Source organism: Typha latifolia, chromosome 9 (assembly GCF_019914945.1).
Source record: "Typha latifolia isolate L0001 chromosome 9, TyphaL0001v2, whole genome shotgun sequence".
Classification (NCBI taxonomy): domain Eukaryota; kingdom Viridiplantae; phylum Streptophyta; class Magnoliopsida; order Poales; family Typhaceae; genus Typha; species Typha latifolia.
Window position 1 is genome coordinate 951,633 of NC_133094.1, and position 21,156 is coordinate 972,788.

Genomic DNA, 21,156 nt, shown 5'->3' on the forward strand with positions numbered 1-21,156 from the left:
GACCTATAAATATCAAAATTATCCCCTTTTATCTTCCTCTCTTTTTTTTTTTTCAACTATGAGATTTAAATATAACGAAATCAAATTAGATATTATAAAGGGAGGAAAATGGAATAAAACAATAGAGGTATAAAGAATCCAACTCAAGGAGAAAATTCACAGAGGTGAAAGCTTTGAAGTTATAGTTTTATTATTGTGCATCTTTCATTATCCTTAACTTGTTGACCAACTATAAATGACAGTTAATTCTCCTTTCATCTTTGTAAACGCTAATATTTGGGTTAGATTATGCCACCGACAATAACACAAGCATCTGAAGACCAATCAAATGGTTGAGACAGAGTGGCCATAAGATTGTCTAATTAATCACATACCTGGCTTCATTAATTACCACATGGATTTCAATTTTCAAGGGCTCAAGGAAGAAAAACATACTTCACACCTACAGATTTAATGCCCTAGAGATCAAAGATTGTGATCTAAGATTGGTCAACCTGGAACGAGATTAGTTTACCTTGTTGTTTTCCTCCAATGTGATAGTTAGGGATCACCATTTCTAGATTCCTTCAAACAAAAGATTTGATAATTATGATCACATGATCTAGCACGCAATTCAATATGAGAATTCTGTTCTTATTCAGCATGCTTTGGATCTAATAGAGAGATAAAATTTTTAATGTTATTGGATAAAATAGAGAAACCCAATTCCACTGTTTTGTACTTCTTTTATGACCTAATTAGCGGCAAAAGAAATTTCTCCCCTAAGACTTAATATCGTAGTTCTAACCGAATGAGAATGTGGTGGTCTTTGGATTAGCAGACAAGCCATGCTGGGTCATCAAGATTCGCCATTCATTGATATATAAATCTAGATCCAATTCTAACACCTAGTTTTTTTTTTAAATATATATATATATATATAATTTATTCATCTTCATAAAGTTTAGGCCAAAATAGCTAGCACGATTATTAAGGCACCAGAACCCAACTTGTGAAGGGGGCATTACTCATGGGTAGCAAAAATCTCTGACCCAATCAATGTGGGGGGGGGGGGGGGTGCCAATTATGTCATGAAATGTAGATGAACTTTATTTGATGTTACATTCAAAAAATATTGAATAATGCCACTATGAAAATAATAATAAATAAATTTTTTGGTTCCCCTATAGAGTACTACTACCTTATAATTGGGGGTATGAAATCAATTTAAATTATTTTTTGTAACTTTTTAATTCCAATTTGTCCCTGGTATTTGTGGTATATACCAAAAGGGGTACACAAAGTTATGTCTTTAATATTTATTATTTTGTATAAATATATATTATGTCTTAACTTATTTCTAAGATAAATAATAAAATTTGAATCTTAGACCTACTCAAGCCCACATTATTTATTTAAAAAAATACACCTAGATACATTTAATTTTTAAGATTAATTCATTAAACTATTGTTTATTTTCGCATAAATCTCCATAGTTTGTTCTGATTCTTTTAACTATGTCTCACTCCTTAGACTAGTTTACAATGTGGATAAAAATACATAAATATTAAGTGATAATTTTGTTCTCAATTTATCTCTCTTTTTCTTTCCTCTAACTAAGAATAAAATGATCTAAAAAGTATCAAACAACCGGCTAATAAAGAAGATATTTAGGAGGTTTATGTAAAGATGAGCAATATTTTAAGAGGTTTAAATATAATTATTCATAATTTGTATTTAAACTACTCAAGGTTATTGTGCATTCCAAGATTAAGAATTGCCATTGTGTTTAACTGTAACCCAATTCAACAAGGTTAATTAAGCCCAAGGTGCAGCCTACTCCAATGAGAAGAAAAGCCCATTTACTATATGGGCTTAATGGATTGAGTTCTACATCTATATTTCTTTATTAGAACAATTTCTATATTTATTTGTTATTAGAATAATTTTTTTTTGTGCAATTATCACCTACATGTTATTTTTATTGCAGGGAGCCTCTCTCCTTTGTTTGAAAAATAAATTATATTTAACTCCTTTTTTTTTTTTATGACATGAATCATAATAAGAACAAAATAAGTATAAATTTTCCCATGCAGAAGAAGAAGAAAAGAGATAGATAAAGCTATAAGTTTTGACTCCGAACTATCTCATCTCTTCCTGATCCAAACTCCAAATTGCTCCTAAAATTCTTTCCATCTCTCTGTCTCTCTTCCCACCGCGCTATGCCTCCCCTTCCTCATACCCTCATCTCTCCTTCCTTCCCTTCTCCTCCTACAACCCTCTCCTTCTCCAAGAAGTCTCATTTCCTCCCTCCCCGACAATACCCACTTCCCAGATTCCACTCCCATGCCTTCTCCTCCTCTCTCCGCCTCCCCCGATGCTCTCTCCAAGCCGTTTCTACCGAGGCGCCCGTGGCAAGAGGAGAGCCCAAGACGAAGCTTTCCCCTGCCGAGATTTCCAGGACCATCATGGAGCTCTCCTCTACCGGAACACTCTCCACTTTGACCCAGGACGGCTGGCCGCTCGGCGTAGGTGCCCGCTTCGTCGTCGATGACGAGGGCACCCCTGTTCTATGCCTTAACCATCCCGATAGTTTGTTTGCGGTTGATGGGAGATCCAGTTTCCATGTCGAGGTACTGAGTTTGTTTTCTTTTGGCCTAAATATTGGATTTTGCTGGGTGTTGGTACTTTTAGAATTGCCAATTTCGTTAGTTGTTGTAAGGTTAAGAGTTTTTAATGATTAATGTAGTTTTGTGATGACAACAGTTTGAGCAGAGTGGCTCGAGAACGCCCCAGTGTACCTTGATGGGTAACGTGACTAAAGCCAGTGATGAGTTGCTTTTGAAGGTGATAATTTTCAAATTGGATATTCGTTTTGCCGAGAGTTGTGAGTTTACAAGAATTCATGTTTAACATTGCACATAGTTACTGAAATTTATCAAATTGTCGACATGGTAGATGTTCTTGTACTTCAATTTGATTCATAACAGATAGTCCTCGAGCAACAAAACATTATGTCCAACTTAAATCTGTTTTTGTTTCTCTCTCATTAGCACAAAATTTATAGCATTGCCTACTTTGATGTCTTTCAACTTAAGGATCTCTTTATTGCATTATATCTTGCAGAAGCTTCGCACAAAATGGGAAAAGAAGTTTGGGGAAGAAGTAGATCAAGACCTTGTGTATTTGATTTCTGTGGAGCGCATATTTCACATGGAAGATTTTAAGGAGGTAGGATTGTTATCATAGTTATAAGCTGCAATATTTTTGAAGTCTACATCTCTGCTCTTTTAATTTATTGAAGCTTGCAAAGTGTTAAAGCATAACAAGTCATATGGTATGGGCGATGCAATATTATACAGTATGACATTCAATTTCATGCTAACATGTTCATTATTCAATAAAGTACTTGTTGAACAGAGTTAGGAGAATTAATAATATAAGCTATAAGAAATTGATTAAGTAATGTCAAAACATGTGATATAATGTTTGGTGGTCTCTCTACTTTCTATGAATCAATCTCCTTAATCATTGTTATTGATGAGTATTATGTGTTATAATCTAGTGGCTTTTATTTCTTTATAAGTCTCTATGTAAACTTTCTTTCTATATTTGTTACTTGCCTCAAGTTGAAGTCATCTTCTCATTGACTTCTATGTTTGATAATTGCCAATAAGCCTGAATTTGACATTTATGATGTTTGGTTGCATTTGATATTCCCATCTAGAAGAACTTTTGGTTATTCTAGGTTTCCATGAGGCAAAATTGACTTCGTGCGATAATAAGCCTTTGGCTGGATTTTGACGGCAACTTTGTGTTGATTTCCTGCTAATGAAACTGTTGTGGATTTGTGGATCCTTTTAGTTTGTTTGAGACTTCGTTTTAGTTCTCTCATATTGTGGCCTGATTTACATGGCACAGATGTTTACTTGACAGATTCACTGCATTCATTGAAAAGCTAGAAATGTTGTAGATGCAAGATTTTATTGTTGCCTGTCTTTTTTTTTTTTGCAACTATATTGCATCATTTATAAGGTCTAGCATCAGAAAATATATAGTTCTCAGTATCTCTATTTGATAGAATGGATTTGAGAGTTCTGCCTACAGAACCTATACATCTTGTGACAGGAAGATTTTACCTGCCACATATTTGATGCATATCTTCTTTTCACAGGACCATTTGATGGTTCTCAATTTGTCTTGATCTCTTAGCATGATGGTTGACGCTGTTGACTGGGAAACATATGAGTAGTTACACTTGAGTTGCTAAACACCTTTCGCGAATCATCATGATTTTCTTTCCAGGATGGAATTTGGGTACCATCATCAGAATACATAAGTGCAGAACCTGATCCTCTTCGCAACTTTGCTGAAAAGATTGTCGAAGAAATGAATTCTAGACATGCTGAAGATGTCCAGCGATTATGCCATGTCTATGTGGAATCAGGTTTTCAGGTATTGAACTTATGATATGCTCCATTTTTATTCCTTCAATGAAATTAACATGTTGCTTAAACTAGTTGGAAAGATATTATTTAATCAATTTGCAGGTAATACTTGAATGAATTCAGAATTCCATGTAGAGCTTTAGTGATCCATAATGTGCACAAGCTAATCTTTGGTGTATCACTTACGATTGCAGGTGATGGATGCGAAGATGATTTGGGTTGATAGGCTAGGGTTTGACATGCATTTATATTCCAACGAAGGATTGTTTGCAGTCCGAATCCCTTTCCCTAGGGAAGTCACAGATGAGAAGGGAGTGAAATCATCTTTCAATTCGATGTCTCATCTCGCATGGGAGGTTGAAAAGAACTATGCCGTTCCCGACTTTCAGAAGGTAGAGGGTTTGAAGAAGATTAGATAGGTGGGCGTGTATGTTCCTTTTTGGCTGTTGTATTTTGCTTCAGAGGTCTACCATTGTTTGTGATTAAATGAGTGAAACACCGCAATTTTTTCTACGTTTTGTATCACGGCTTTCATGAATCTAATTTCACTACTTATGTTCTTTGTGTACTTTGCAAGAGCGGCGATGAAACTCTCAATCATTTTGTGACAGCATCAAAATAATGAATCATCAAAAGCTCTGGATCCCTTGTCTAGGGTTAAAAGTTGTCTGTCTACTATTCTTTCTCAAGTGAAAGCACTACAATTAATTATGAAAACAAAATTATGCTGGAAAAAAATGTTGCATCTTAATTGCACTGTCTGATATTCTAATCACATTAAAGACGTGAAACAATCGAGTTTAACTTCTGAATGATAATTTTATTGGTTACTGGTTGTATATTACATAAGCATAATTGCTAATCCTATGCAATGGTCGCACTTATGTTGCAATAATTTCCCACTTATCCACTAATCCACTATCAATATTTCTCATTTATTTGTAAACGGGTCGGGCCCGGAATCCGATTGGGCCCAAACCCGATCCGGCCCACCACCGCTCAAGTCTACCTACTCTTTGCCTCCGAAAAACCCTAGTAACTGGCCGCTTCTCCGCGAGAGCAACGTAAGCCTTTCTCCTGCTCCAGCGTGGAGGCGTAGCCCGAGAGAAGCCATGGCGTGGGAAATCCTTCACGTCCCTGGGAAGCCTCCTTCCTCTCTCGAACAATCTACTGGTATAACATCTCCTCCTCCTCCTCCTATTTCGTAAGGACTCAGAGTGATTGGCAGTTACTCCTTGCAGTTGATGTACTAGCTGCCAAGATCGAGCCGAATCTAGCGAACACACTAGTGAGGTAGTGATTTGGTTGCTGCAAGTCATGATTTTGATTGATGAAATGTTCTTTCTTTGGGATTTGCTATGATCGGTTTTGTTCTATTTTTGGTTTATTAGGAAGTTGAATCAGGTATTCCAACTTGAGAATCTTCGCCATGTTAAGCGAGTGCGGAGGACAACAACTTCCGAAGGTGCGAATTTTCTTATCGAAAAATAAAAGGAAGCAAATTTGTTCTTCGTTTTTCGTAAATGCTATTCGTTTGCACACTCTCGTTGTCGATAATTCTAGCAGAAGAATGATTATTTACATTGAACAGAAATGGTGGTTTCTTTTCAATTTGTTTTGTCACTGCTACATTTTTTTTTTCTCTCCATTTCTTTACTCTGCTATTTGGGTTATATACATTAATCAATTGGTTTCTAAACTATTTTAACCATTGATTTTCTTGGCAGGAAAAGTTGAATTATCGGTTATCTTATGCCTATCCAGTGAACATGAAAATCCTGCAGAGGCCATACCGAGTGATATACTTCAGCTTGTGAATGCTTATCAATTGAGTCCTTTCAGTGCAAAAGTGAGCAACCCTTCTTTCCTTCTTGAATTCTTTTCCTTATATTTAATTAGTGAAGGTGAAGTAGAATCTTTCTTGGGTGAGAATGGATCTGTAGTTCTACCATGAAAAAAAAAACAAATCAGGTTTCTGAATTAATATTTATGCCGTAGACTCATGGTTTTTTATGCTTAGAATGTCTATCAATAAAATCATGCATATCTTAGAGATTCTTCTTATGTGACAAAATTATTCATGCTGGAAAGTTCTTGTAGGTTGCCCAGTTTGCTGCTATGTCAAAAGAAGAATGGGAAGAACAGTGCAAGCTTTGGCCAACATCATACCATCCGCCAACCAAGTTTGACCTCGCGATTGCTTTATTAGCTGGTGTTTATATTTAGTATCGTTGTTTATACTTTCCCTGATTGTTTTTTCCCCTGTAAATCTAACAGTTTAGAAGGTATATCTGGATTTAGTGAAGAGGAATCTCAATCTATCTACAGTTACATTAAGATGGCTTTTCAACTGACAAAGCTGAGCTATTGTGGTGATAAGGCATGTTGATGTAATGCTTCATACTCCTGCTGCATTTGCCAATATAAGTATGTCAATCAATCATTAAATTCCGGTTTCACCTCCTAATTATGTGATGGTGAATCAAGGACTAAGTTTTTGCCTTACAATGATTGGACCGTTGGTTTTCCGTAATACATATGCTTGTTTCTTCTTTAACCATGGCTTCTCTTTTCTGTACAATGTGGACTTATGATGAAGTTTAACCATGTTCTTTCCTCCATGGAAGGACAAGTTGGGTTCATGTGCTGTAGAGCTAGTCCCTTTGGCACGGAAGATTTCAAAATGTAATATGATCAATCGCAATATACAATTATCAATCTTAGATATTCCTTAATATAATCAAGCAAAAGTTTGTCAGAGTGGATGCATTTTTCCCCTAATAAAATTCCAAATGTATGCGAATCATTTCAGCTCATCAACTTCTAGAATCACAAGTACCTTTAGCTAACTAAAATATAGTTATTCCTTGTTCCATGTAGAATATACTCATTTGTGTTTGCACTCAGTTTAAGTCCTTTTTATATTTCAGGTAACAAATGCTGCTGTCATAGTCGATCCACTGAGCAGGCACATTATAGCAAAAGGTAGTGATCAAATATGTTCACTACCTTCTTCCTCAGAGGAAAACAACTCAGAATATCTCTGTGCTGAAGGGGCAACAGATATTGCCTCCTCTGTAACCAAGGCAAACATACTAGCAAACACTGTAGAACCCTTCTCTGCAAAGATTTCACATCATGAATGCAATCGTTCATATGCTGAAGTTGCCTGTCTTAATCCTTGGGGATGGTTGAAACAAAAGCCATACAATCAGGATTCAATAAACTGTGTGAGCAATATATCGTGGCATCCTTTGAGGCATGCTGCTCTAGTTGCTATTGACAGAGCTTCAGTGAGGGATATGCAGTTATTCCCTAGCTCAAATTCAAATGATGATTCACAGCTTAATGCCAATAATAGTCCGGCGAAACGACAGAAGACAGAGATGTTAGAGGTAAACTTCAACCTTCTACTTCGGATCTGTCTTATTTTTCTCAGGCTACTAAGTTATATCCTATTTATTAAAGATTAGGGGCCTGAATGGTTTCTTTTTCTGTTAAAGTTATCGTCTTATTTTTCTGATTGAACTTCAGTTGTTGGAATTTTCCTTCTGTTACCTATTAAATCCTTGGACACATGTATTAATTTCAGAATAAGATAGGCGTGGCGTCGGAAGCTTGCAACAGTGATTTGTCTTCTGAAGCAACGCGGCCTTATCTATGCACTGGTTTTGATATTTACCTTGTGTGGGAGCCTTGTACAATGTAAGTTTGCAACTGTCTTTCAGCATATCCAGAGAAACATTCTAGCGTCTCATTGTTTGTCAAGGCTGTGTCCCCTACATAGAAAATTAGACAAGAGAAAATAACAAGTGAAAGCATGGGCAATCTACAGACATGTGCATTTTCTGCAGTATTAGAACCATTATTTTGTCACTTTGAGATTCACAGATGTTCTTGATATGTACAAATTTTCCTAATTGAAGGTGTGCCATGGCGCTTGTTCACCAAAGAATCCGGCGCATCTTCTATGCCTTCCCAAACCCAAATGCTGGTGCTCTAGGCAGTGTCCACAGACTCCATGGAGAGAAAAGCTTGAATCACCATTACTCTGTGTTCAGGATTTTGATACCTGACAACCCTTCATGACATAGATGTTATTGGGCCAATGCATTCTTACAAAGAGAGAGAATCAACACGGCAAGAATTCTTGGTCTGCATTCTTCTTAAGGCATGCCATACTTTATATCTAGCAATTTCACTCTGATCTTGAGAGCAGGAGGCTTCAAAATCTCACTGCTCCAATTGTTCTAAAGAGCAAAATATTGTGCACACTTGTAGCTCTTTCACAGGCTTAAATTAAGTTGCTGACACTGCTATTTGACAAACTTACTCAAAAATTCTCGTGGTGTTAGTCATCCAACATCTTCATTGTTTTGCTACCTGTTCTTGCTCAGAAATTATTCAGGTTTGTGGATGATCTCGAATTACATGCAACGGTATCAGTTATTATTGTAAAGGATTTTTTTTTATATTGCTCCCTAGATTATGTGTTTCTTGTGGTTTATCATCTTTTCTCTGTTTCTAACTCAACCTTTGCATTCTTCATTTAATCACAGATAAATCAGGGTGTTTTTTTCAGTAAAATCCAATGGCAAATACGAAATATTGGTGGAAACAGGATGGTTTTTGTATTTATTAAAAATATAGCGTTCAAACTGAAGATAGCGAAAAGATAGGGTGTAATATAATTAACGTATAACTCAGGGTCTGAAATGAAAAGTTGTAAATATACGTGGGAAGATTATCGTATTTGTATTTATTAAAAATTATAGGGTCCAAGTCGATAAAGTGAAAAGACAGTGTGTAAAGTGTAAAGTGTAAAGTGTAAAGTGTAAACTATAATTAACATAAACATAGGGTCCGAATGAAAAATTGTATTTCGTTTTCTGCAATTTGCTGCCTCTGGCTGTGGCTGGCTGGCCACCAACTACCACACAAACAGAGAAGAGGATATTATGAATCCCGTGTCCCGCGGCCACTCCCAACCACCCGACTACGCCCCATCTCCACCGCAGAAATCTCATCAACGCACTTAATCTAACGGTTAATATTGCTTCTACTTCACCATTAACCATCTCCCGCGAGAATCTATACCTACCTTACCATTTAAAACTCGACCCTTCGTAGCTATGGAGGAAAGGAACCCAAAGCAGAGTCGATGGCGCTGCTCTCCTCATCCGCTGTTACATCGTCCGCACGCTTCTCGTCCGACCACCTCCTCCTTCGCGCGAATTTTAGCACTCCCCGGACCCCCCTAATCTCTTCTACCCCGAGAAGGCTCCGATGTGCTCATCTGCTCTCCTCCCCCGGGCGCGGCGGCGTCGGCCGCGCTTCCTCCCACCTCTGCGAGCGAGAAGCCCTAGCCTTGGATGTGAGTTCCTTCGCCGTGAGGGAGTTCTGGTCGGAGGAGGAGCTGTGGGCCGCCGTCCGCCTCCGGTTCCGCACCTTCTACGAGTTCCGCGAATCTTGCGGCGTCGAGGTGAGCCTTCTTATGATCAGGCTTTACATTATGTGCATATTTCTTTATCTTTATGTTGTTTGTTGGGCTGGAAGAAGTGATCTGGCATCTGTGATGGAGTACAAAATTGTTTAGATATATGACGCGGTCCTTTTTTCTTTTGCCAGAGAGAGAGAGAGAGAGCGTCAACGGAACACAATTGATCGTAGACTTTTTCTGGGAAAGCTAAAAATACCATTTTTTTTTCTAAGAATCAATGAAGAATGGATCTTTACATTATATTAATAGTAATACAAAAGAGAATAAACGCTTCGATTACTAACATATACCTTTAGAATGGTTTGTCATTTGAGGATATTTAGAACTTTAGTTATTTAAACTGTCATGTTCATGACTCCATGTTTCCCTTCACTGTGTTTGCAATTCTTGGCAGTTTATTTGTGCACATCATGTGATGCTTTCTCATATGGCATAAGGATATAAGATGGTCTAGTTAAAGTTCTTAATGGTAGAGTAGTATTTTGCACTTTGCTGAATAACTACTGACTAGAATTGCATCTATTGAGTATTGATGGTATGTGTTTGTTGTCAAGTTCTGTTAGGATCATAGAAATGCTCTAGCGGAGCGGGAGTTTGAAGCATTAAAGGATCGCATTTCTGGGAAGAGGATAGGATTTAAAAGGGTTTCTTGTATAAATGCCACACTTCCATTATCACCATACTTGGGCTTAGCAGATGATCTGTCTTCCGCATGTAAGGTACTTACTATTCACATGGAATTCCACTTTTTCAGTGTTTTGATAGCTAATGCAAATACAGCTTGTTGTCTAGATGATACCTCAGGAATGTATAATTCTCTTAAGTTGGTATCTCTGAATATGCAGTTTTCTGAGGATGGACAAGACAAATTAGTTGTTGGGACTTTAGATCTTAATCAATGTCTTTCACTGGCAGACGAATTGACCGGAAAGAGACCTGAGGTACTCTTATCTCATTCCTTTTCCATGATAAGACATAAACAGAGATGATAATTTGCATGAATGGAGCAGTGTAAATTCGGCCTAAATTTCTTATGATCATATAAACTAATTAATATCTCATTGTACTCATTATTTAATATAATGCTGTTCCAATGTGAAGCCACAATTGTTGCACCATCCTGCTTTTACGACACATTTAGGTATGTGAAAAATCAAGCTTATCAGAATTGTATCAGGAATTCTCTTGGATCAACTTACTGTATATTTGCATGAGAAATCTTTATCTTGTTGTTTTATGTAGTTAGGAAATTACTGTTGCAGGCTTGTCTGTCATTTTCTATCTTTGTGTGTTGTAGTGGGATGGATTTTAGTTTACTTGCAATAAGTAATCATAAGTAGTCAAGAAATTAACTATTTCACACTGATGTTATTTTTATCTTCTGATTCTTATATGTTATTCATGCTACAAACAATGAAATTGATCAACTGTGAAAGTTATACTCTATATAAGGTCAGATGTGCAGCTACTTTCTTCTCTCCTTTCTCTTTCTGACGTTATTTCTCTATATTTAGTTTGAAAGTTATAGTAATAGCTGTTTACAGTTGATCAATATTAACAGGTAAACGGTGGCAATATCATGAGGGCATATCTAAGCAATGTATGTGTTGCTAAGGAAATTCAGAGAAATGGCTTGGGCTTCTCATTGGTTGCCAAATCCAAGGAAATTGCTTGTGAATGGGGTGGTTCCTTCTTCTGCTTATCTTAATCCAATATTTTGATCGTCATGGCCAGTCACTTGGCATTTCTGGCATGACAACGATTGTTCTTGTATGTTATTTGGAAAATAGGAGAAAACAATTATGGTTTTAGAGCTTAGGCTTCTTGTCAATTTTTAGTTGCACAAATAAGTTATAGTGAGTCAAAAGTCAGCAAGAATGACCTAGACCTGAAGCCATTATGTATTTTTATATAAAATTATAATTTGAGAGTGTAGCAAATGCTTCAGAAATCTTGACTCCGACTTCAAGAATCTGGAGGAGAAATTATCACTTAATGTCAATTCAATCAGTCAGAATTAACATAGTAGCATGTCAGCAGCAAAATGGTTATCTTAAGGTGATACCTTAGGAATAACAGGTTTTTTATGTTTGTATTCTCCATTGACTAGTTGAGCAAGTTCTAGATTTGCTTACTGGAAGCACTTTTAGTGGTCAAAATTTGTGATTGCTGATTGATTGATGGGTATCTCTATAGTAAATCCAAGAATTTGCCTTACTGTCCTTTCAACCTCGGCAAACTTTCTAAGATTAGTTGCCCATGCCATCCCTGCACGAGTGATGGCCCGTTTCCTGGCACAACAAAATCCTCAATCAGTACCCAGGTGGATAGTTTATGATGACTATGAACTTAGGATTTTAGTACAGGAGCAACAATCCTACACTGGAACCATTGGCAACACTGGTGGATGGCCTACTGGTCCTTAGGTGTCTCATGACTCTTCTTTGAGGTTGCATTAATCCACTAGAATGCAAATCTCTCTCTAGAAACTTGAGTTCAATTTTTCAAAAGATTGCAAATGTCTCTCTAGAATATATGAATCCTCTATAGGGTGAGAAGTTCTATGACTGAGAATGGTATGCCATTAATAATTCTCTGGAACTTTGTACATGTACTCTTGGCACCAGATTATATAGGGAACGATAGAATAAAATGTTGAGCGCCTAGGGTACACTTAGTTTTCAAATCATCTAAGATTAGATTCCGATTAGCCAATAATTTGACTGATTGAACTTTCATTCTTGTGTAAACAGTTGATATAATTTCAGTTATCAGTATTCATGTTTGATATTTGCAAACATGTTTCCAGGCATAACTGATCTATATGTTCATGTTGCTGTGGACAACAAAGCAGCCCAGAAGTTGTACCAGAAGAGTGGATTTATTTATGAAGATGAAGAACCTGCTTGGCGAGCTAGATTCCTTGGTCGACCTCGACGATTTCTCCTTTGGGCTGATTTAAAAAAATAACCTTGTAAGCTAAAATAAATCCTATTTTGCATTCTTTGGCTTTCCTCTTCTTGATATGTAAAGCCCAATCTCAAGCCTCAGATATTGGGTCTTAAACTCTTATGTATAATATTTTTTTCACTTCTGACTTAAGTACATATGCAATGTTATAACTTTTTCTTGCTTCCCTTGAGATGACCAGCACGAAGTAGGCAATGAAATGTGAATTATATAAAACAAGCAATACTAGGATATGCAGGTCTTCACTTGGCAGCAATAGTTAAATTTTTTCACAAATGTAAACCTTTGCATACAGTAAGCAACACGTCCGAATTCAACTGATGTTAAACTAACCGAAAAGCAGGAAACACTTTAGAGAAATAAGATGAGAGAAATTTATTGGGTGTTGGGTGTAGTTGCATTGGGTTTTTCCCGTGAACAAGTTATATGAAAGACTTGTTCTACTGGACCAGATTACGTGTGCTATAAGGTTTTCCTCTTGTTTATTCTTGCTTTTTGTCACCAAATGACAAAAAGTTTGACCAGATCACAGCAATGCATCAGACCCACAGCAAGGACAAGTCATTACAATCCTGGATCAGGTCAGTACCAGCTCTCCTGGGCTTGTTTCTTTGAAGCCATGTGACTACTTGCCCATTTGTAACATGGTTCACATCTTGGTGAAGAATTTTGATGATATTATGTCACAATCTTAGGCATCCTCTTCCTCGTTGTCGTTAGGAAGAGGAGAGTTTAAGGTAGTATAATTATTCTTCCTATGGGAAGTATGGGATGAGAGATCGAGATTTGAGAAGATGATCTACCTGCAAGATTTAACCTCTGCTGATTCTGTGGGGTTTGGACTGCAAGAAGCAATGGATTCTTTAAGCACCACAGCATTCTACTGTGATACAAGTATGTAACCACAAATGACAAGTGGGATAAACAGAGACAGGAAATAGAGATATCCAATTCTAAGGCCCATCTTGATGGCTGATCAGATATCTGGTAAGATTGATCGCATAAAAATTTTAACGGAAAAATCTAAAGGATAACTAATGAAAAGGGGTGTTCATCATTTTTACATAGTTAAATGGGCTAATGTGTTAAGAAAAATAAACGAGGGGGTCACAATAATTCAGAAGTCTAGATGTAATTATCTCGGAATTTATTCCATTTCTTAGCCTTCCAGTCAGCACTATTCTTACATGCATACTAATGAAATGATGTTCGTGTCTGAAGTGGACTGTAGAACAAAGATTATGTGCAGTAATTGCACAAGGGGTTTTGCTTTCTAGCAGTGAACTTTGGGTGAATTAAGGCAACAATCTTTAAGGATCATATAGACCTTCTCTTGCAAACCAGGCCTAGCACAAGCACAGTAGAAGAAGCAGTTCATGGGAGTCTTGGAAGCTAATTCCATGAACTTGAGTTAAATGCATAGAGAAAGAGTGTGACCAACATGTGAAAGAAGGGACCCCCTCTTTCCTCCATTGCATGTGAAAGAAAGAAACAAGAGAAGAAGACAGTTTATGTTTACTGGTAAACATAGTATGCACTGTTATGCAGTAAAGGCGACGTCGCAAACATAAGATTTTTACTATTGTTATCAAATAGTATGTGAATTGAATACAACTGAAGAACATAAATCAGTTATCCATCCTTTTCTATGTGGCAACTGACAAAGAAGTCTGACATATTTACTGTAGGAGGGTGTAACATAATGCTTTTTAACTAGCCTTACTTACCATAGATCAAGGTCATCTTATATGATCTTTTCCAATAGAATTTGCAGATGAACTTTGAAAATTGCTCTAAAGTTAGATCTTGTTGTATCTATTATACCCATGCGACCATGCCTAGTTATATCCTCTTGTTTCTCAATATTCCCTGTCTATCTCCTCTCATTCTCATGAGTAGACCTCTAAAGATTGGAATTCCCTTCCTCTCCATGAGTAAGGGAACTAGAAGAGTGGTGCACTTAAGGGAGAAGAAGAAGGAGGAGGAGGTAGCTCCTTATCTAGTTCTAAGGAAATTTAGGAAGCTCAAGAGTATAGTTCCGATGCGCGAAGATGCAGACGTAGAAGCATTGCTTCATACGACAACCGATTACATTGCCTTTCTAGAGATGCAAGTGAATGTTCTAAAGGCTCTCTCAGATTTCTATGGTTTGTAGAATAATTATCTCTCAGTATCTATCAATCTCTTAAAGAAGGGCCTTGCTTGGTTCTCAGTTTCTTTTGCATGTATTACATATGTACAAAATTTGAGAAGAGAATCAACTGAATGTTCTCATATGTAACTAACAGAGATATAGGTTGGCAAATAGTTGGATCAATTAGTCTATCAAGTTTATTGAATGTCTTGCCAATCTGAAGAGGATTGCGATCGACTTCTTGAATTCTACCCTACAATTTTTGCAAGCAAATAGAAAAGAAAAATGGAATAAGGAGAATACTGTCCGAGTCATTGCAGTCTGCATGCTGGAGTTAGATAACCATCTTGAATAGTCTATCTTTTGCTCAAGTATTTAGTGGTTTCCCAGTTTTAGTGCTTCTAGTTTGTGGTATGTCCTCAGGAAGCAATAATCCATAGTGTTAAAAGTAGTTTTCTTTTGGTTTCAGCAATGGAATTTTAGACATGTATTGTAAGTTATCAAATGAGAGATGACATAATTAATTATGACTGGGCAATTTAACCATGACGTACTTAGAAATTAACATTGCTTTTTTATTCAAATTGAGATTGAATTTGTAAATGTATGGAAGTAAAAGTGATGAAAATTTACAAGTGGCTAATGGTTGGCTTCTTATATAAGATATATATACTGACATAATAAAACTTATCGAACTCAAATCATCTTGTAGCATTGTAGGACATCTCTGGTACTGTTAAGCATAATTTGAGAAACATGTTATGTTAGGCATGCAAGAAGCTGACAAGACTCCCCTGTTTCAAGGGGAAGTAATATTAGAAAGAGTAAGTTAAAGGGCAATTTGGCTTTTGATTTCAAAACGAGCTACCTTTTCTAAATCAGCACTATATGGAAAACACACACACATAAGGACTAAAAGATACATCCAAAGTCCCTGATTAGTGTGACAAAACTTCCAAGAAGTACCCAGATTTAGGGCATGAAATGTTTAAAGGGTCTCTTGTACTCCAAATCTTCAATGATTCCTTGCTTATGGCTGTATGCCTTTGCTGAGACAGAGGAGCCCATCCATGTGTCCACATGTTTAGGGCACCCTAATAGGAACATATGATTATAGTCAGCTCCAAGAAACATAGTACAATGTGTAACATATGTAGCATTCACTGCATAAACTTATGCATAAGTCTATCATATGCTCATATTAGTTTAGGTGCTCATGCAATCCATCATTATCTTGGAGACCAAGATCCTAAAATAGTAGCAAAGAACTTGATACTAATCCATTATTGTCTTGGAAGCAGATCAATATGCTGCACTTGTGACCAAGATCAGAAAGAACTGGAGGATTTCATGACTATCTATCTATATGTGGAGTTGTTCATCTTTCCCTGTTTCTTGTCTCCAATTGATGACCATTGTAAAGAAACTTGCTATGCTTTATGTAGTTTATCAACTTCTCCATTATTTTCATGTTAGCATAGCTCAAATGGGGCACAAGGATAATGCCTTACATCTATACAAGCACCACATTGCATTCATATCCTAGACAAGAAGGATAAGTAATCATTCAAAAGAAGAAAAAAATATATAAGGATCATAGAGAGAGTCTAAGGGTAAGAAAGGCATAGCAATGAGTCTCATGTGGAGCTCCAGAGACCATAAACCCCTATGTGGACACCATGTGATCTTACAATCTTCTTTGCTCAATGCCAACCATGGTAGAAGAAAAAAAAGAGAAAGTTATAGACCCCACACTTTCCACAGCCATTACCATGTTTCCTAGATCCTGCCAATCCATCTTTCCCACCACTCAATTGTGAGGGAAGGGAGGAGTAAATATAACATCAGTATACATCCATCCTTTTGTCAACTTCAAACCTCAGAGACTGTACTTATTTAACTTTCTATTATGTAATAGAGTTAAATATATTTTATTCCACTAGATTTTGGTTCAAAATTATTTTGCCCATGTAAATTTTGTTTTGTATTATTATGCATCCTTAATAAATATGACAAAATGACTTAAAATAACCTCGTTTCTTTTCTAAAAAAAAATCAATTTTAAGAAAAAAAATAATTAAGAGTGACTTAGTAATACAAAATATAGATTCAGAGGATAAGATGATTCATGTTCCAATAAATTTTAAGGTCTTTTAGGATAAAGTTTGGGCAAAGTAATTTTAGTCCAAATTAGAGGGAGGATAAAATATATATAATCTTATATAATATCATAAAGTGGAGGGGCTTTTCAAAGGATATATAATTTAATTAAAAGTTTCTCTAAGTACATAGAAGTTTCAAAGTCTTTGTTAGTCCTTAGAGGTTGACATAATTCTAAACATATGATCAGGATATATTGGAGCTCCATTTGATTTTTTGTGGTCAAGTGGGTCTTTTGAGCACCATGTGAATGCATGTGCTCTGTCTCTTCCCAAGGAGCCAGCCAGCTTCCTAACCCCTTATCAATGACCCAAAAACTTCTTCAATCTTTTATTTCTTTATTTTTGTTTTTTTTTGTCACTCCATCCTCTTTCAAAAGATTTTGTTATGCTTTGAAAGATTACTTCAAACTTGGATTCCAAATGCATATAATTTCAGTACACCATTGCAGATTAGAGATCAAACCCTCTGTTTTCCTTTGGAAGGCAACAACTTTGCAGTCCAAGGTTAGCTGATAAATAAGCTGAAACTGTTTCTAAAACTTTTTTATCGATTGCTGAAAGATTTGGCAATCCATCATAAAGATTGCCAAAGAAATTGTAAAGATTTTTTATGGATTTCTTCTCCCATCAGACATCACATCATCAAATATGTCAGATGGAAAAGAAAATATTTGATTGATGTGATGTTCAGTGACTAGTTTGTATAGAAGAAAAGAATTGGAAATTAAGGGAAGAAAAAAAAGGGAGAAAGTGGATAGAATTATTAGACTTTAGTTGATATAAATCCACATGCAACAGTTTAGGCCACATGCAGTGCTCTTGAGCAGAACCAACTATTGACTTCTTCCTATATAAGCTACTTTGCCCCCTCCTTCTCTCTCTCTCTCTCTCTCTCTCTCTCTCTCTCTCTCTCTCTCTCTCTCTCTATATATATATATATATACAAATTAAGCAAAGCAACCTTTCTTCTTCCTACCTAGCATTCCAAATCACAGGTTCACAACCATGCAAAGTACAACCAAATTCAGGCAAGCCTTCTTCAAGCACATGATCTTTGGTCTCCAACTAGCTAGCTTGTCATCCAGGAGCATGGGTCTCCAGAAAAGAAAGAATGCCATCAAGCTCTCAGCCAATGCTGCCATGGCATTAGCAAGAGGCAGCACTAAATGGACTCGTGCCCTCATCACTGACCTCTCAAAGGAGGAGCAAAACCGAGCCCTCTTGAGGTCCATCCTAGGGAAGAAGTATGGGAGTTTACCAAACACCTCTTACAAGATCCAAAGAAGTAAGAGGATCTTGAGGAGGTCCTATAGGTGGTGCAATGAAAGGAGGAATTTTGTGCATGCATCCAATGGTTTGCCAACAAGTGTACTAGCTAGGAATGTGGTGAAGAGAAGGACCCAAGTGCTGAAAAGGCTTATTCCAGGTGGTGAGTCCTTGCATGGATTCTCTTTGCTAAATGAGGCTGTAGACTATGTTGTCTCCCTTCAAGAGCAGGTGGATCTAATGCAATGTCTCTTGAAAGCCACTGCTGTTTCAAAGAGCTGGTATATAGTATAAACTTTAGTTTTCAAGTAATCAAGTATACTTTGGATGAATATTGTCTTCTTACTATTGTTTTTGTTTTAATAAACAGAGAAGCTTCATTTGGTGGAAAATCAGGGAACTTCTCAACCAGGGGAAGTGTTTTCTTAATACAAAGATCAAGGCCTCTCATGGATTACAGTGTAAGTGTAACATGCAAAGGATGTTATCTTTGGTTGAGTTCCTAAGCATGCTATCTCTGCAAAATATGGTAGCAGTGTAGAAGGGCTCTAACAGAAAAAACTGGAGGAGACCCATCTGATGTGGTGTAAATTTTTTGTTGTTCTTATCGAATGAATATTGGATTGCTTTCATCTTTTTCACTTCTAAATTGAAAGTTGCCATTGTCAGACTTGAATCTTTAATAACTACCAAAGTTTATCCTCATGCATATAGAATGCTGGAAATTAATATCCTAGTGGAAGAAAAGGTCCTCATGTATCAAAATATGAATGTGATGGAAAGATGTGTCAGAATGTCTGAAATTGTTTACTGTTGCAATTTGCAGTTTTTTTCGGGGGGGATAAAAAGAAGTTATTTTCACCATGCTGTCTCCTTTATCTTTCCTAAGTTTCCTTAAAGGAAAAAAAAAAAGGTGATACACAATGTAACTTTTAAGAAAGGTCTGAAAATGGCCCTTGAAAGGAACATCAGCCTATCCATAATAAGCTTTACAGTAGGAATACCAAACTCACTTTATACCCAACCGTCTACAGAAGCATCTCTCATAGTCATAGCAACAATATGATTCTTCTGCATGTTAGTATAGCTCAAGTGGCCTATGTGCCTCATGTAACTTTAAATCTTTAAATTTACCTTTATGAGACAAAAGAATCGATCAAGTTCCTAGATCTCCAAGTTCACTCAAGAAATAATATGTGATACGACTCGATCGTTCACGGCACATAGAGCTCATATGGTCGAACATATTTATCTAATTTAGCCATTTACATTCATTTTGGCAGCTATTATTTCAGTTGAGCCATATACTCAAAGCAGCCATTGAAATCAACTTGTTAGTTCATTAATTTGGTCTAGTCAAATTAATTAATTATTTTTCTCGAGTTATGACATGTATTGTGAAACTAAGTTCGACTTGGGTTAGTCAAGTTACATGAGTTCATCGAGTTTGTATTTGAGTCTGTCTAAGATTTGACTTTATAAATATGTGAAGTGCAACCCTAATTTTATTATGAAGGATTATTTGTTTGCCGCCTCCTATCTCTCTCTATCTCTATTTCTAGGCATCGACCACCCTCCTTCCACCTCCCTTTTTGCCAATTCGATGAAGTCCAACCGTGCCATCATCATTTTCTCTTCCCTCTATCCCTTTTTCAAACCATACTCTCTAATCTCCATTAAAAAGTAAGTTAATTTGTGCACTTATTCAGACATTAAGGGCAACTAAGATGCAACCAATCCGAGTAGATTCAACTACGTTAATATAGCTTGTATCAGTACGAAGATAGAGAATTGTGAAGATCAAATATCAGAACATACTAAAGATATATATTACTTCATGACACTTAAATCAAATAGCAATTGTAGTAAGGCAATCTTATCTCTACAAAGGCAACAGTTGGGAATAATTAGACTTGGGGCAACTGAACAAGTGCTTAGACTGTCCACAGAATGAGCCAATATGTAGTGGGGACAAACACAACAAAACCAGTCTGGAGAATGATTTATGCAATACAAGCAAATTATATGCAGAGGGATCCCTGAGCAATGGAAGAAATTTGAATGGCATTGAGGTATCTTATTATCTATTTAAGATTGTATCGTCGCTATCGGCAGCCAACTTTTCTGTGATAATCCTCATGCATTGCATGTTCTGCCAGTTTTGGTTAATTGTCTGGCAACTGAACTCGTTATAGCATAGTGAGCTGGAATTCATCAGTATGTTGTATAAGTCATAACTGTAGAAGGACAACACTGAAGCAGATAATAAGCCAACATAGTTGCAGCACAGTTTGAACAAGACAATGCAGTCATAATCAAATCTAGCTGCCTCTTTAACTAACAGAAAGAATATGAAAATTTGGCAAATACCAATGGATTGTTTTGAGTTTTGACATTAAGAGTGTACTCCTTGAAGTGGAATTTTAACTCTAACAGTGGATTAGTTTGTCCTGCACTATCTTGTGGAGCAGTCATTATGATTCTCACCAATATCAGCAAGTAAGTAAGGATCATTCACTGCGGCTTGAAACCGTAAGAAGTAATTCTAAGAATTGCAAACCGTAAAAAACTTAGTTATCGTAGAAAACCACAAGGATCTTTATAATAGCTGCAAATCTCAGGGGAGGTCTATGATAAAAACTGAAATCGAATAAAGGAATAATGCAGACTGATTTGAAGTCAAGTTCAGTGTGACCA

General features: G+C 36.6%; 3 protein-coding genes and 1 long non-coding RNA gene across 5 annotated transcripts; all 4 read left to right on the top strand.

The window, feature by feature from the left end:
- The first annotated feature begins 2,124 nt into the window (after window positions 1–2,124).
- Window positions 2,125–4,995, top strand: LOC140794700 (glutamyl-tRNA reductase-binding protein, chloroplastic). Its single transcript, XM_073146834.1, has 5 exons — window positions 2,125–2,612; window positions 2,746–2,826; window positions 3,106–3,210; window positions 4,285–4,434; window positions 4,622–4,995. Exons 1-5 carry the CDS (start codon window positions 2,202–2,204, stop codon window positions 4,844–4,846), a joined length of 972 nt encoding a protein of 323 aa, XP_073002935.1. The 5' UTR covers window positions 2,125–2,201; the 3' UTR covers window positions 4,847–4,995.
- A 475-nt stretch (window positions 4,996–5,470) lies between these two features.
- LOC140795036 (tRNA-specific adenosine deaminase TAD3) lies at window positions 5,471–8,790 on the top strand. Its single transcript, XM_073147393.1, has 9 exons — window positions 5,471–5,600; window positions 5,669–5,720; window positions 5,819–5,892; window positions 6,155–6,276; window positions 6,528–6,610; window positions 6,705–6,807; window positions 7,358–7,822; window positions 8,020–8,132; window positions 8,354–8,790. The coding sequence occupies exons 1-9, from the start codon at window positions 5,540–5,542 to the stop codon at window positions 8,514–8,516; spliced, it is 1,236 nt and encodes a 411-aa protein (XP_073003494.1). The 5' UTR covers window positions 5,471–5,539; the 3' UTR covers window positions 8,517–8,790.
- Window positions 8,791–9,546: 756 nt separating this feature from the next.
- LOC140795037 (GCN5-related N-acetyltransferase 7, chloroplastic) lies at window positions 9,547–13,064 on the top strand. Of its 2 annotated transcripts, XM_073147394.1 has the most exons (5): window positions 9,548–9,909; window positions 10,491–10,646; window positions 10,773–10,868; window positions 11,489–11,609; window positions 12,737–13,064. In XM_073147394.1, the coding sequence occupies exons 1-5, from the start codon at window positions 9,589–9,591 to the stop codon at window positions 12,895–12,897; spliced, it is 855 nt and encodes a 284-aa protein (XP_073003495.1). In that variant the 5' UTR covers window positions 9,548–9,588; the 3' UTR covers window positions 12,898–13,064. The 2 variants fall into 2 exon arrangements, with proteins under 2 accessions (XP_073003496.1, XP_073003495.1); XM_073147395.1 differs by lacking the exon at window positions 11,489–11,609 and having other exon boundaries at window positions 9,547–9,909.
- A 5,055-nt stretch (window positions 13,065–18,119) lies between these two features.
- Window positions 18,120–19,091, top strand: LOC140795408 (uncharacterized). Its single transcript, XR_012110294.1, has 2 exons — window positions 18,120–18,740; window positions 18,830–19,091. It is a non-coding gene; the product is annotated as an uncharacterized lncRNA (long non-coding RNA).
- Window positions 19,092–21,156: the final 2,065 nt, after the last annotated feature.